The sequence below is a fragment of the Solea solea genome, chromosome 11 (assembly GCF_958295425.1).
Source record: "Solea solea chromosome 11, fSolSol10.1, whole genome shotgun sequence".
NCBI classification, from domain to species: Eukaryota; Metazoa; Chordata; class Actinopteri; order Pleuronectiformes; family Soleidae; genus Solea; species Solea solea.
This window is the reverse complement of record NC_081144.1, coordinates 25,895,362-25,912,303: the sequence shown is the minus strand read 5'-3', so window position 1 is coordinate 25,912,303 and position 16,942 is coordinate 25,895,362. Positions and strand designations below refer to the sequence as shown.

General features: G+C 41.6%; 1 protein-coding gene across 3 annotated transcripts; it reads right to left on the bottom strand.

Moving 5' to 3' along the window:
• Positions 1–595: 595 nt before the first annotated feature.
• LOC131468601 (NACHT, LRR and PYD domains-containing protein 12-like) lies at positions 596–12,924 on the bottom strand. 3 transcript variants are annotated; one of them, XM_058643046.1, is made up of 10 exons: positions 12,858–12,924; positions 12,104–12,237; positions 11,396–11,515; positions 10,778–10,986; positions 8,272–10,099; positions 7,469–7,642; positions 3,736–3,909; positions 3,356–3,529; positions 3,016–3,189; positions 596–844 (listed from the first exon to the last, which is right to left on the bottom strand). In XM_058643046.1, exons 2-10 carry the CDS (start codon positions 12,232–12,234, stop codon positions 823–825), a joined length of 3,006 nt encoding a protein of 1,001 aa, XP_058499029.1. In that variant the 5' UTR covers positions 12,235–12,237; positions 12,858–12,924; the 3' UTR covers positions 596–822. The 3 variants fall into 3 exon arrangements, with proteins under 3 accessions (XP_058499029.1, XP_058499031.1, XP_058499030.1); XM_058643048.1 differs by having other exon boundaries at positions 8,272–10,096; XM_058643047.1 differs by having other exon boundaries at positions 12,104–12,234; positions 12,858–12,907.
• Positions 12,925–16,942: the final 4,018 nt, after the last annotated feature.

The window sequence follows — 16,942 nt, the reverse complement described above, 5'->3', positions numbered from 1 at the left end:
CACACACACACACACTGTGTTTGAAGAAATAAATACTTTAGTTTCTTTAGAGGAGATGATTTCAATGTGTTTTTGTTAAACATGAAGTTGTGATTATAACATTAACATAATGAATGAATGAATGAATGAAGTTTTTCATAAGATGAAGTCTGGTCAAGGTCACAAGTCTGCAGTGTTGGGAAGATTACTTTGGAACTGTAGTTGGTTACAGTTACAAGTTAGCCTGTTGTTGAAAAAGTAATAGTAGTGTAACTATTTCAATTACTTTCAATTTTGGTTACTTTTTTAATTTAAAAGTGGATTAAAACCATAGATCATTATTTTGGAATGAACCACATAGTTGTTCTTTACACAAATAACAACACATGATGAAATGTAAAAAAATAATAAAAAATGTGTTTGTTGCATTATATGTGTACAGCACGTGGAAAACATGATGACAAATGTGCACAATCTCTTCAGCTCCACATACTGTGAACCAGGCATTATTTTCATTACCTCTCATGCGCTGGAGTTCAGAGTTTTTGAATATTTAAGCAATTATTCTGTCAAATATTTATAAAGCGTTTTTTAAAATCAGTAGACAACATTAAATTGCAGATATGTAATTATACATAATGTAGTAAAGATTATGGATATTATTAACATTGTAGATGAATCCCCTTGGATTAAATGTTGAAACAGCTCATCACAGGTTAAGGAAGTTAGGACAGAAACATCACACCATCATCGTTTAAGTTCTGTCACAGATCTGTTGAAGCAGCGTCACAGTGCAGGCCTCACACACACACACACACACACACACACACACACACACACTCATCACGCTCGTGACCACCACCTGCTGAGAGAAGACGACAGAGAAGAAGAGTCAGAGTCAGTGATGAAGCTCATCCACAACAAAGAGTTCAGAGCAGATGTGGAATAATAACATAACATGTTACAACAGCTCACATTCACTCATTCACCAAACACTCATTGTTTGGAGTTGGATGAAAACAAATAAACAGAAGTCTGACCATGAAACCAACACAGACTATTATGAAGTATTCAAATACATACACAGTATTTTCATATGGAGTTTTGCAGCTTTAACAGCTTCAACTCTTCCTGTTTCTGTGAGAATTAGTGTCCATTCATTGTGTAGAGCATTGATGAGGTCACACACTGATGCTGGACGAGAAGGTCTGGCTCTTAATCTCTGTTCCAGTTCATTCTGGATGGGGTTAAAGGTCAGGGCTCTGTGGGGGTCTTTATAGTCGTTGCTTTGTCCACTGGGACACAGTCATGTTGGAGTAGAAAAGCACCTTCATCAAACTGTCTGATTGTCCTTCACTGAGAGAAGAGGCCGAGAGTCCAAAGCCCGATTGAAACACATGAATTCAAATACTTTTGTCCATATCGTGTATCTGTAGTGCTGCAGGAACTACTCCTCACCAGCAGGGGCTGCTGTTTCTTTATGTTCATCTCTGTTGACATGGAAGTAAAGGTCACATGTTCTGCTGTGGCCTTAAATGCGTACTCTGTGGCCATTTGTCAATACTCAAGTAAGCAAGTATGTACTTGCTTACTTGGGAAGTATATACTTGAGAAGTACGCTGGGAGTATATACTTGCCAAGTACGGGAGTACACAAGTATGTGGTTGTTTCTCAATACTCAAGTATGCAAGTATGTATGTATTGTTCTGCTGTTTGAATGGCGGCTGGCACTAAGTGCTGCAGCCTCATTACCGCCACCTACAGTGTTGATAAATGAACATATGAAATACTTTTAATAAATGCATATATATGTTGTTGTTATTTTTACATTTTAAATATTTAACTTCATTTATTAATTTATTTCTATTAAAATATACAATACAAATAATGCAATGTGGAAAATAGATATATTACAGCCTTGTAGAGTAGTATATGTATATATATATATATATATATACATATATGTATATATATATATATATATATATATATGACGTGTACAAATATATACTACTCTACATATCTAATATTTACATATTATATTTAAATACAGATACAATGACCGTGCGACTTTAATATAAATCTAAAATTCCAGGTTAAAATAAAAAAAACTAATATACAAACTTTTAAACTTTCAGGTCAAAACGTTTCCATTAAAAACAAAATAACACGTCAACAACAAATCTATGGATCACACCGAGCATCTAATGACAGCGACGTCTGAGCCGAGCGTCCGCAGAGGCGGAGCAAATCCCTGCTGCTCCTGCTTCACTACTGCTGTGTTTAAAAAACAAACATAAAATTCACTCACTCTGTAACGTACTTGCACTAACTCTTAGTTTGTTTTTCTTTTTCATTTGTTTCCATGTCTTGTCACTAGTTCTCCTGTCATTTCAGATCCCGCCTTTCTTGCATGCAATCAACTCATTTCCCTCACCTGGTTTTCCATTGGCTCATTAGTCCCTCAGTGATTATATAGCAGCCCATTTTCAGATGGTCTTGTGTTGGTTTTTTTCTAGTCAGTCTTCTTGTTCTGATGTGTTTGCCTGTTTGTGACAGATTTCCTGGTTTTGGATTTAGTAATCTGCATTTCCTCTACTAACGTGCCTGCCTCGTTGTCGTGCTTTTGGGTTCTCCCTTGCCAAGGTGTAAATTCTTAAAGTTAGAGAAGACTCATTTTAATTTCTTTGCTTATGATAAATATCAGACTTTTAAGGAAAATGACGTTAGAGTCTGAAAGTGGCTGCAGATTTACAAACTACTTTGACATTTTCTATCCAAACAAGATGTGGTGCTGTTTTTATAGTGTATGATACAGTGGACTATAATCTGTGATGAAGTCAAACAGCTGATGGACGCTCATCATGTGAGGCGCTCAGCTCTAGTCTGTGAGCAGCAGCAGCAGCTCGTGGCTCGTCTGTTGTCTCTCTGTGTCTTTGTGTCCAATCATGAAGTCTGTCACTATTGTGCTGTCACAGCTTCACTGAGGAAACACTGATGTTTGTCTGACTGTGATAAGAACAACACTCAACTCACCTCAGAGTCTCCAGTCTGTAGTCTGGACTCTCCTGAAGATCACACAGAGGCTTCACTGCTGAATCCTGCAGCTGGTTCTGTCTCAGGTCCAGGTCTCTCAGGTGTGAGGGGTTGGACTTCAGAGCTGAGGCCAGAGAAGAACAGCTGATCTCTGTCAAACTGCAGTAACTCAACCTGAATAAAGAATAAAACATGAGACTTTAGAACAATGTGTGTGTGTGTGTGTGTGTGTGTGTGTGTGTTTAAGGAGTTTATTTTATTCATCAGTGAATAAACTGAGTTTAATGTAAATGAAATGAAAGTTTAAAAAAACAACAGCAGCTTCAGTCAGTGAACTCACCACAGAGTCTCCAGTCTACAATGTGGACTCTCCAGTCCAGAACACAGCAGCTTCACTCCTGAATCCTGCAGCTTGTTCAGACTCAGGTCCAGGTCTCTCAGGTGTGAGGGGTTGGACTTCAGAGCTGAGGCCAGAGAAGAACAGCTGATCTCTGTCAAACTGCAGCCCCTCAACCTGAATAAAGAATAAAACATGAGACTTTAGACAACTGTGTGTGTATGTGTGTGTGTGTGTGTGTGTGTGCGTGCGTGTATGTGTGTGTGTGTGTGTGCGCGTGTGTGTTAAAGGAGTTTATTTTATTCATCAGTGAATAAAATCAGTTTAATGTAAATGAAATGAAAGTTTAAAAAAACAACAGCAGCTTCAGTCAGTGAACTCACCACAGAGTCTCCAGTCTACAATGTGGACTCTCCAGTCCAGAACACAGCAGCTTCACTCCAGAATCCTGCAGCTTGTTCTCACTCAGGTCCAGTTTTCTCAGGTGTGAGGGGCTGGACTTCAGAGCTGAGACCAGAGAAGAACAGCTGATCTCTGTCAAACTGCAGCCCCTCAACCTGAATAAAGAATGAAAGTGTTTTGTTCAGCAGGTGAATTTTAATGTGTGAGTCAAATATCAGCTGTGAGAATGAAAATGTATTTGAACATTTTCTACAGTGTATTTAGAAAGCATGAGTCATGTGACTGTGAGACACACAAGTGTGTGAAGGTTCAGTTCAAGTGAACGTGAACGTGAAGAATAAAGACGTTTGACGCAAAGAAACAGCAGCAAAATGACAAAGAAGTCACAGGTGAATTTCAACACAGTAATGAAATGAATCAATGATAAGAAGCAGAAACAGGCTGTACACTGAGAGGTTCAATACTGCCCTCTACACTTCAAAGTCCTGAATCACACTTCTTCTCAACATCTTTACAATTATACATTTTAGACTTGATTTGATTCTTTGATTCATCTGTGTTTAGTAAACCAGCACAAAGGTGCATTACCACCACCTTTATTGCTGCAAAGAATTCTGGGACACGGTCGTCCGCCAAAGATACACCAGATGAATCCTTCATGACGAGTCATGTGACAGTTGGGACACGCCCACGTCACGGTGCTGTGACACATGTTGACAACATCTGGACCATGAATCTACACTTGGAGGATCCAGCCTTATGAACTGTGTGACGGATTCAGGGCTGGGGGGTTTTCCATCAAGCAGGCTAAAGTCAAAGCCAAGTTTAATTGGCCAAGTCTGGCTAATATGAGTGAGAGTTTGGTTCCATCAAAGAGGCTGAGATTAGCCCCAACTCAGTAACCATGGAAACTATGACTCTGGCTAAGCCTCAACCATGGCTAAGCCATAACTGTGGCTCAGGTTTCCGTTCCATCAATCTGAGCCTCAACCCTGTTCCACCAAGGTGGCTAATGTGAATGCCAGCCAAGTAACCATGGTAACTTATCCAGAAGGTTCCAGAACAGCTGATCAGAGTTAGTTCAATCAACTCTGAGTATGTTAACCTCGAGGTACGCGCATGCACAACCACTATAAAAAGCCATCATCAATGGAGCCCCGATACCACGAGTCATGACAACCGAGAAAAAAAAAGATCAACTTATTTCAGTGCGAAGGAGTTGGAGATCCTTTTGCTGGCCTACAGAGAATATGAGCAGATATTTCGCCGCAAATGCAACACAGCTGCAGCAGCGAAGGAGAGAGAGCCACATGGTAGAAAATTGCTGCCCGAGTCAACGCGTAAGTTTGAATGTACTATTCCATTGACGTAACATTTAACCGTAAGAACACTTTGATTTTTTTTTTTAATTTTTAATTGACTTAGGCTATTAAACGTAACGTAAATATTAATTCAGATTGCAAACATTGAGTTCTGCTCAGCCAACAGAAAGAAGGCAGAGGCCCGAAAAACGGGTGGAGGGCCACCTCCACCACCTCTGACAGAGGCTGAGGAGCTGGCTCTCAGCCAAAACAGGGGTCGCCCTGTGTCTGAAGGCATCCCCGGGGGAAGCTCATCTGAGCCTGTCACCCCCCAGGACACAAGTGCCTACATCAGATGCAAGTGATGCAACAAACCAACAAACAAGCACATTCTTGTCCTTCAACAGAACATGGCTGGGCATCACCAAGAGGAGGGTCCATCAACTTCTAGAGCACAGCTTGACACAGTGAGATTTTCGGTCAATACCATGTTAAATCTGTATGTAGAACTGCAGGAATTAAATGTCGTCCATATGTTTCCGAGTTGCCGGTAAAAGAGTTGTACAGGGTGCACCTAATGAAAACCATTCAAAAAACCGAGAAAGAAATGGTGTACCTGGACTGGCAAATCAGAAAAACAGACTTGGAAATTCTATTACTTGAACGCCAGTTGAGGTGGGTGCATTGTCATGGTGAAACAGGTGAATATGTGAAATATGTTAATAGTTGGAACTATATTACAAATCCTGACTGTTGCTTTTGTACTTTAAGAAAATAAAGAAGAACCAAATCACATGTGAATTTGTCTTTTATTTTTAATCAAAACTTCTAATCTGGGTCGGAAGATTCTCTCACGACGTAATGCATTTCTAATCAATACGGCTTCGATGTCGATTGGATTTCTAATGAATGGGCAATCATTGTCTAACTGCTTTCTTCGTGTGGGAGGAGACAGGTAGAAACTCTGGGTTTCTTATAGTTAACCTGCCAGCAGGCTAAAAGTGAAGCTTAGCACCATCTATGATAAAAGAATGTCCAATAGACAGAAACAGAGACACACAACTGTCATGGAATGATAAAATAATCATCATATCATATATAAATCCTCCATCAAAGGGACAAAAAATATGTAGACAATAATCTACTAATTGATTTATTGATGGTTTTTGTTTTAAACTAATCAATTATATAGACCTATTATTGCAACCAAGTCCCCAAAATTAAAAGGAAAATCCCCAAAGAACAAAAAGACAGCCCTAATAAGTAACATTCATATGAACATAATTAAAATAGCATTATTGTTTCACTGCAATTTATGTGAAATTCTCCATATTTTATCATTTGGCAGCCCTAGTAGTAATGTTAGAAAGTGATATTCATCACATTTATCAACTGAATGTTATGCAAATCGATGGGATAGCTTTCATTTATTTCCTGCATGGCCAATTGTATAGAATTGATATCATTTTCATTTAAGCCTGTCATTGTTACATGCTGTATTTCTGCTACTTCTGTATTTTGTCCCAGATGCTATATGTTGAATTGTTGTATTTTCATCTTATATATATAAAGTAGCCTTGCCTACATTTTTGATAATAATAGGCTACATTTAATCAAAGTATTTTACATGACTCATCACATTTATCATACAATTGATGGTAGATTATTACATGAAGAAATGCAATGTTGGTTATCATTTTATAGAAAATAATCATATGACAGATCTATTGATTGTAAAAAAGTTATTATTTATCTAGAATCATTCAGCAAATCAAGCAATTCAATGGAGACGAGGACCCCTATTACAGTAAGTGAATGCAGGTGACAGCAAATCAATCATCTAATTGTGGTTTGGTGTACACATTCAATCTTTTATTTTCAATGCCTCAATTTCCTTTTATTATATTTTTGCTAATTAGTTTAATTTTGTATTTATTTGTGTCTTATTTTTTATTATATTTTATTTTGGTGATAGTGTTCTTTAATGCTTGATCTGCTTGATGGAATACCCCCCTGCTTGATAGAATACCCCCCTGCTTGATGGAATACCCCCCTGATTTGAAGATGAGAGGAAGCTCCTGTTTGTTTGTAAACAGTCACAGCTGTGACATCATCAACAACACTCATTCTGATTGGCTACATGTGAACGTGTCAGAGGAGAAAGTGAAAAACATCAAGTTCAGTCAGAAAAGGTCAAAGTTGCAACTGACATGAAAACTACAGCGACTGAAACACTTTAGAAAACAAAAAACACGTCAGCTGTGAAAAGATCGTAATTCTACATCTGAGGGAAGAAAAAGTGGAAACATGGAACAACCATCACTGATTCAACTGATGTGACAACATGAATGAGTTTCAGTTGTGGATTAAACATCTGAGATTTACAAAAGGAACAGAGAGTCAGTGAACTCACTTCAGAGTCTTCAGTCTACAATGTGAACTCTCCAGTCCAGAACACAGCAGCTTCACTCCTGAATCCTGCAGCTCGTTCTCACTCAGGTCCAGTTTTCTCAGGTGGGAGGGGTTGGACTTCAGAGCTGAGACCAGAGAAGAACAGCTGATCTCTGTCAAACTGCAGCCACACAACCTGAATAAAGAATAAAACATGAGACTTTAGATAGAGATGCTGCTTGAAAGCGGTATTATTATTATTATTATTATTATTATTATTATTATTATTAATAATAATATGTTACTATAATTAAAGTTGATATTAGTATAATGTTTATGTCTCAATAATAGAACATCAATAACATTGCACCTAAACTTAGAAGCTGACACAACTGTTATATTTCTGCTCCTGGTCTCTCTCTTCTGTCTCTACCTCACCTCCCTCGTTCACTTTCTCTCCCCCTCCTCTATTCTGTCCTCCATTTTGTCCTTTCACCACAACCGGTCAAGGCAGATGCTGCACATGTTTGAGTCTGGTTCTGTCACAGATTTTCTCTCCACTGCCCCCTAGTGTTTGCTCATTGTGTGAACTGTTGGTTTCTCTTCTCTTTCTGTCTTATCATGAACAGAGACTTGAGAGAATGTTGTGATTTGGTGTTTTCATTCAGTTCAAAACAAGAATCACAACAAGCTGACAAATCTTCACTCTCATCATTTAAAACATCTCCAGAAAAAACTGAGAAGAACTGACTTCTGTGTCTATTTGATAAACCAAACCATGAATCCTCACTGACTGATGATGTCATTGATCATGTCTGAACTCACTGAGCCGTCCTGCAGTTCCTCACAGCTGGAATCAGTCTCTGTTTCCCCTGGTCTGATGTTCTGTACTTGTCCAGGTCAAACTCATCCAGAACCTCCTCAGACATCTGCAGCATGTAGGCCAGAGCAGAGCAGTGGATCTCAGAGAGTTTCTGTTCTCTGTTCTCTGACTTCATGAACTCTTGGATCTCCTGATGCACTGATTGGTCGTTCATCTCTGTCAGACAGTGGAAGATGTTGATGCTTCTGTCAGGTGAGATGTTGTCTGTGTTCATCTCCTTCAGGTTCTCAATGACTCTCTGGATGATTTCTGGACTGTTCTGATTCTGACCCAGCAGACCTCCTAACAGTCTGTGGTTGGACTCCAGACAGAGTCCATGAAGGAAGCGAACAAACAGGTCCAGGTGACCATTTTCACTTTGAAGGGATTTCTTCATGGCTCCTTTCAGGAACACATCCAGAGATACGTCACTTATAGCAACAGTTCCAAAAAATGAGGAGAGGTTGTTAAAAAAAGGTTTTCTCAGGATGGTATTCAGGAACTTTTTCTTCCTGTTGGTGAAACAGTGGAACATGTAGACTGCAGCCAGAAACTCCTGAACGCTCAGATGAACAAAGCAGTAGACTGATTTCTGGAAGATCACACTCTCTCTTCTGAAGATCTCTGTACAAACTCCTGAGTACACCGAGGCCTCTGTCACATCAAGACCACACCGGTCCAGGTCTTCTTGGTAGAACATGATGTCTCCTTTCTGCAAATGTTCAAAGGCCAGCCTCCCCAGCTTCAGAAGAAGGTCCCTGTCGGCCTCCATCAGCTCCTGTGGACTCGTCTCACGTCCTTTATTGTACTTGTTCTGCTTCCTCTTGGTCTGAACCAGCAGGAAGTGTGAGTACAGGTCAGTCAGGGTCTTGGGCAGCTCTCCTCTCTGCTCTGTGGTCAACATGTAATCCAAAACTGTAGCACTGATCCAGCAGAAGACTGGGATTTGACACATGATGTGGAGGCTCCTGGACATCTTGATGTGTGAGATGATTCTGCTAGACAGATCTTCAGTTCTAGATCTCTTCCTGAAGTACTCGTCCTTCTGGTCGTCAGTGAAGCCTCGAACTTCTGTTACCCTGTCAACACATGTAGGAGGGATCTGATTGGCCGCTGCAGGTCGAGAAGTTATCCAGATGAGAGCCGAGGGAAGCAGATTCCCCTGGATGAGGTTGGTCAGCAGCATGTTGACTGATGACCTGTGTGTGATGTCAGAAACCAGCGTCCTGCTGCTGAAGTCCAGTGAGAGTCTGCTTTCATCCAGGCCGTCAAAGACAAACAAAGGTTTAGAGACAGCAAGCTTCTCTGCTCTGACCTTCTCTAATGTTGGATAGAAAACATGGAGCAGCGTGAGAAGACTGTGCTGCTGATCTCTGATCAGGTTCAGCTCCCTGAACGAGAGCACAATCAGCAGATTCACATCCTGGTTTTCCAAACCCTCGGCCCAGTCCAGAGTGAACTTCTGCACCGAGAAGGTTTTTCCAACACCAGCGACGCCGTTGGTCAGGACGACTCTGATGCGCCCCTGCTGGTCAGGGAAGGCTTTAAAGATGTCACAGCACTTGATGGGAGTGTCATGTACCATCTTCTTCTTGGAGGTCGTCTCCAGCTGCATCACCTCATGTTGAGTATTGACCTCTTCACTCTGTCCCTCTGTGATGTAGAGCTCAGTGAAGATCCTGTTCAGGAGGGTTCTACTTCCTGTTCCTTCAGTTCCTTCAGTCACATGTTTAAATCTGCTCCTTAGACTGATCTTATGTTCGTCTAGAACCTTCTGCAGACCAACATCTGCTGAAAGACAAGAGAAAAAGAATCTGAGCAGCTGAGGATTATTTTCATCAGCCACAGAAAAACTAAAAAAGTGTTTTAATTAAAAAAAAACCTGACAATGTCACGTGATATTGTTGTCTTTATGTGATATTGTTGTATTTATGTGATACTGTTGTATTTATGTGATATTGTTGTCTTTATGTGATATTGTTGTATTTATGTGATACTGTTGTCTGTATGTGATATTGTTGTATTTATGTGATACTGTTGTCTTTATGTGATATTGTTGTCTTTATGTGATATTGTTGTATTTATGTGATATTGTTGTATTCTGAAAGACGGAATCATTCTAGAATAACTGTGATGATTGTGAAGGAAAGTGTAGAAAACAACAACAATAATAGAAAAGCTGGAAGATGAGTGTAAACAATCTTCTGTTGAACCTGTAGGGGGCAGCAGAGGATTCAACTGAATCATCTTCATTATCACTTTCATTAACATGAGGAACAGATTTAACTTTGAAACATTTTTCTCTTGTTCTTTCATTTTAAAGGTTTGTTGGTTTCTCCTTATGAAAGTGAAAGTGATGAAGAATCTTCAGTCAAATTTATTTATCATCATCTTAAATATTAATGCTGTTTGACAGAAGAGAACATGTCCTTTTTTCAGGAGTGAGGACATCAGCATGTTCTGTCTTACTCTGTGTCTGTGGTCCTGGTCCTGGTCTGGGTCTCTGTCCACACTGGGGACAGCAGGAGTCCCCTGGTGAACCAGACTGGTCCCAGTATGAGGAGATGCAGCGTCTGCACAACCAGTGACCACAGCTGGTGGAGACTGGATCCTTCAGGACGTCCTGACACAAAGGACAGCGGGACGTCTGCTCGTCCACAGAAACAGCAAACTGGTCTCTGTGAAGACATTTCTTTATCACTCACATGTCGGGGACAGGTGGACATGTGTCTGTGAAGACATTTCTTTATCACAGACATGTCGGGGACAGGTGGACATGTCTCTGTGAAGACATTTCTTTATCACTCACATGTAGGGGACAGGTGGACATGTGTGTGGCTGAGACGGACATGAAAACCCTCGTCCCTCAACAGTTTGTTTGTTGACCTTCAATAACTGAAGCAAACGTTGAGCTCAGTGACGACTGGAGACACAAGACAAACTTGTGAGACATTCTGGGTTGATGTCCTTACATCTTTTTCTCACAGTGGTTCTGATGGACTGTTGTAAAGTTCTAAAGCTCTCTGACTCGTCACTCGTCTGTGTGTGTGTGTGTGTGTGTGTGTTGCAGGACAATGTGTCTCTTACTTTGTTTTTGAGGCTCCAGGTTCATGACTGAAGGTTGGGGGTGGATCTTTGGACCAGTCACTCTTCAGAGACAGACTGCTGGGTCCTGGAGACTCTGGTCTCCGTCTCTGGTTCTGACGTCTGCAAACACAAACATCACATCCATCACTGATGATGAAGACACTTTGATCAGAGAGCAGCTTCAGTGGTCAGTGGGACCTCCAGAGTAGACCTGACCTGCAGGTTTAGGTCTGGTATGCTAATGTTAGCCAGGTTAGCCAGTGGACATGATGCTTTCATGTTTGTTTAGTGAAGAAGAATCAAAGTGATGGACCTCCTGTCTGTGACAGGAATGTGATTCATGACTTTGTTCAGGAAAGATTCTAGTTCTGATGTCGTGGGTTCATAAGTGGAGAACTGAAATGAATTTCCTGTGAAATGAACTGTTCATGAATAATTGATTTTGTTTTGTTTGCACTGGACTTGTGTTCTTTTTAAAGTCAGGGTTTTGTGTACAGAATTGTCAGTTTGGATTTTAAGGTTGCTAAATCCATTGTGTACTTGTTGTGTTGGTTAATTTAAGTCATTTATTTGAATGTCTTATAAATAAGCTTAGAACTGTTTTGCTTGATTCTACAGAGAAATCACGTGAGAAATGTTTTTCTGTTTCTGTGACGATCAGACACAACAGGAACACAGCCACTGATACGACTGAAGAAGCTCTCTCACTTTGTGTCTGATGCTCCAGGTTCATTACTGAAGTTCAGAGGGAACTCTTTGGACTGGTTAGACTTCACAGAGAGACAGCTGGGTCCTGGAGACTCTGCTGTGTCCTTGTCTTCCTCCACACGACCACTCATCTTCTGAGACAGAGAGAGGGACAGAGAGAGAGAGAGAGAGAGAGAGAGACAGAGTTTAAGTTTTATTTATACTTCTGCTTTTTTACATGAAATCCTGGTGCATCCAACCTCAGTTTACAGAACAGTGTAAAAACGGTTACTTTGCTCAGATAAGCTCAGTATTTATATTGTGTTACTTATACATTCACTTTTTCTCTGTTCTTATTTAAAGCGACTGTACCATATTTTTTATGTATGAAGTGTTTCATTATAAGTGAACGCACCCTTACCTGCATAAATGACACCTGGTTTGACTGGTTTGACTGGTTTGACTTGTGTGTAACAAATTTAGAATAAATTTAGTGTCATAGATTAAGACTCGCTTTTTAAGAAAACATGGAGTTCTTAAAACTCTAGGATTTATTCCTTCTGAGTAGAACTCACAATAGTGTGTCGGTACTTTACAGTCCGTAAAAAAACCTCAGGGACTCATCGTAGATAAACAGTGTCAAAGTATGATCTTATCTTATCAAGCTTTCAGAGACATTGAGCAGAAACATTCATAAAAGATCTCCGTAATCTGACAAAAACAGCGACAAGACACTTTTTTTACATCAAAAGAAAAACACAACAGGAAGTTTTACCTTGTCTAACCACTTTGGCTGTGTATCTTCTGCCTTCCTCAGAACTGTCACCTGAGGTTAGGTGATCATGTGCCTTATCAGCTCTTACAGAGGCGTGATCTTTCTGTCAGGGTTGACAGCTTGACCACGCCTCTGGTTGCTGCTCCTCCAGTCTTAATCTACGATACTAAATTTATTCTGTCTGTTACACGGACATCAAACCAGAAGGCGTGGCTTAGTCAAGTCGGGTGTAACTGATCCTGGTAAGTGCGCATTCACGTCTATTTGAAGTAGACCGTGAGGTCAAGGTTACTGATGCAGAAATGAAGAAGAGATCTCTGAAGGGTCTAACCCTGTAGATCTCTAACCCTAACCCAAATCTGAAGGGTCTAACCCTGGAGATCTCTAATTCTAACCCAACTCTGAAGGGCATAACCCTGAAGATCTCAAACCCAACTCTGAAGGGTCTAACCCTGTAGATCTCTAACCCTAACTCAACTCTGAAGGGTCTAACCCTGAAGATCTCTAACCGTAACCCAACTCTGAAGGGTCTAACCCTGAAGATCTCTAACTGTAACCCAACTCTGAAGGGATCTTGAAAGACTACTTTTCCACTGACAGACAGTAGGGGGCAGTGGAGAAAGCCCCCCAATCTCCATACAACAAGACATTTAACCGTCACAATGACAGTGAAGATGTTAAATTAGAAAAATCCGATCCAGTCGTTTGGTTGGTTTATTTTGTTTACTTTTATTGTGATTTTCAATCATTTTCATGAAGGGACTTTTATGACTTTTATGTCCATTCTAGCTGTTGCCATACATGTGAGAAAGCACCAGGGGGCAGTATAAGGGTCAGACGAATTCCTTCTGTCAGGTTCTGAGATATTTTGATTGATCTCCATGGATTTAAAGTGAGCAGTGAATGGTTTGAAAGCGGCGTGTTGTCAACCAGCTATGTCATGTGACCTCTTTTTTCAGCTTGCATTTTAATGTTATGTTTATTTATAATATTTTGTGTTCTATCCAGAATAAACTGAACTAAGGAAGTTTCATCTGACTGTCATTTTCTACAGCTGCCTGACCCTGCACTGCCCTCAGCTGGTGAATACTAACTTTATTAGTCATAATTCACCCTCACACAATGTTTTCACCTCTGCCCTCCATGACTCAGCAGCACCCACTGCCCACACAATAACACACACACACACACACACACACAATCATCAGACCTGTCTGTCTGTCCCAGCTGAAGCAGAGTGAGAAACTTTCAGCTGTGAATGTTTGTGATAATCAACCAAACAATTGTTTGATTAACTATCTTGATAATTACATCACTTTTGCAAGTGATTGCTTTGCTCCATATAACAAAGAAATCATTAAACGTGAATATTTCTGGTCTGGGGACCAGACAAAGTTTGGGAAACAATGATCAACATTTTTCAACATTTTCCGACAGTTTATCGACCACATAACAAATGAGTTAAAAACAAGTGAACCAGCGATGAATCAGTTAGGGAAATAAAAGTGTTAGTGGCTACTTCAGTGTGTATGGAATTCAATTTGTGTCATTAACAACAAACATGAACGTTTGGTGGTTTTATATAACAGTTCACTATTTGGCAGTCATTCTGTTAGTGGTTTTATAGAATAGTTCACTATTTGTTTCCAGCAGGGGAAGCGAAAGTGTGAGCAGAAGGGCCAACAGCAACCTTGCCTCAGCAGGTGAGACAAGAGGGACCGAAAGCCAGCTTGAAAACCACAGAGCTGATGGACCCAACGTTGCAGAAGGCAAAGATGTCACAGAGAAAGAAGGCCCACTGGTGGAGAGAGAAGTCCCACGTGAGTACCAAGAACCAGTCGCCACCAACTCACACAGGACAGAGGAAAAAGCAGGGACCATGAAACCAACATAAGAGGCAAGCTCAAATGGCCAAAGGCAAGCGAGACAGAGGCGTGGCGAACACTGGACACTGACCTGGTCAAAATACTGGAAGGATCTTTGCAAGGAGGGGTGGAATCCAAGCTCAACCAGATTGGGGACTTCCTATACCAGGCCTGCAAGAACAGATTTGGCTAAGTGACATTACAACCAGAGGACCGCCCAAAGAAAGAAGGGATGGAGGGAAAAGGAGATTGACCTTCTAGTGCGAAGGCGCCGACAACTACGGAAGAACTGGAGTAAAGCAACACTGGCAGAGAAAGACGGTCTGAAAGCCTTGTGGGAGGAGGTCAGGCAAAGACTGTCCAGGCTTCGCAGAGCTGAACGTATCCGCAAGTGCTCCAAATGGAAGCAGAAAGAACGAGCCAGCTTCTTCAAAGACTCCTTTAAGCATGCCAGACAGCTGCTGGAGGAGAAGAAGAGTGGGAAGCTCGAAACCACCAGGGAGCAACTGGAACAGTACAGCGAACAAGTAAGGAACGTCCCATTAGGAACACAAGGGTGCGTGTCTAAGCCTGCACCTCCAACTGCTGTTTTCAACATCATGCCCCCCAAGCTCAGTGAAGTCAGGTAAATTGTGGAGAAAGCAAGATCTGCATCAGCACCAGGCCCAAATAGAATCCCCTACAAGCTCTCCAAGAACTGCCCCAAGGTACATGAGCTACTATGGTACTTCATGAGAACTGCCTGGAAAAAGCAACTCATCCCATCTGAGTGGCAAAGAGCTGTAGTGGTCTTTATCCCCAGTGACCTCCAAAGACATCAGCCACTTCAGAAACATCGCCCTGCTGAATGTAGAAGGAAAAATCTTCTTCTCAGTGCTGGCCAGGAGGATGACCACCTACCTGCTGTCATGTTCCATTGTCTCAGTCGTTTTCGTCCCTCGGCTTCTTCTTTTACTTTTCCCTTCCGAGATTACCCGATCTGTTTCACGTGTGTCTTGTTTGTCGTCTTGTTATTGGATCGTTTGTGGATTATTGCACGTGTGTGCTTCCGAGAATCTGCTAACTCCTGTTTTCCTGTTCCAGTTAAAGTCTCCCGTTACACATTGTTCCCGCACCGGTACCTTTTGTGCCTATTTAAGGATCTACGTGCCATCTCATCTGTTCAGCGTCTGTCCCACGTCGATCTTGCGTACTGGTACATAGTTAGTACTGACTGAAGTCTGAAATATGTCACTGTTTCACAGCCTTTTCTTAAAGAAGAGACATAAACCTACTCTCTCACACCAAATTCCATAGACAAAATGGCCAAAGGCAAGCGAGACAGAGGCGTGGCGAACACTGGACACTGACCTGGTCAAAATACTGGAAGGATCTTTGCAAGGAGGGGTGGAATCCAAGCTCAACCAGATTGGGGACTTCCTATACCAGGCCTGCAAGAACAGATTTGGCTAAGTGACCTACAACCAGAGGACCGCCCAAAGAAAGAAGGGATGGAGGGAAAAGGAGATTGACCTTCTAGTGCGAAGGCGCCGACAACTACGGAAGAACTGGAGTAAAGCAACACTGGCAGAGAAAGACGGTCTGAAAGCCTTGTGGGAGGAGGTCAGGCAAAGACTGTCCAGGCTTCGCAGAGCTGAACGTATCCGCAAGTGCTCCAAATGGAAGCAGAAAGAACGAGCCAGCTTCTTCAAAGACTCCTTTAAGCATGCCAGACAGCTGCTGGAGGAGAAGAAGAGTGGGAAGCTCGAAACCACCAGGGAGCAACTGGAACAGTACAGCGAACAAGTAAGGAACGTCCCATTAGGAACACAAGGGTGCGTGTCTAAGCCTGCACCTCCAACTGCTGTTTTCAACATCATGCCCCCCAAGCTCAGCGAAGTCAGGTAAATTGTGGAGAAAGCAAGATCTGCATCAGCACCAGGCCCAAATAGAATCCCCTACAAGCTCTCCAACAACTGCCCCAAGGTACATGAGCTACTATGGTACTTCATGAGAACTGCCTGGAAAAAGCAACTCATCCCATCTGAGTGGCAAAGAGCTGTAGTGGTCTTTATCCCCAGTGACCTCCAAAGACATCAGCCACTTCAGAAACATCGCCCTGCTGAATGTAGAAGGAAAAATCTTCTTCTCAGTGCTGGCCAGGAGGATGACCACCTACCTGCTGTCATGTTCCATTGTCTCAGTCGTTTTCGTCCCTCGGCTTCTTCTTTTACTTTTCCC

Bases quoted from the DNA above. Each gene is read 5' to 3' on its own strand.
- LOC131468601 (XM_058643046.1), bottom strand. From the start codon at position 12,234: ATGAGTGGTCGTGTGGAGGAAGACAAGGACACAGCAGAGTCTCCAGGA. The intron at 11,516-12,103 runs GTGAGAGAGCTT...TTGTGTTTGCAG, and splicing joins CCTGGAGCATCAGACACAAA to ACGTCAGAACCAGAGACGGA. The intron at 3,910-7,468 runs GTGAGTTCACTG...TTCTTTATTCAG, and splicing joins TGTAGACTGAAGACTCTGAA to GTTGAGGGGCTGCAGTTTGA.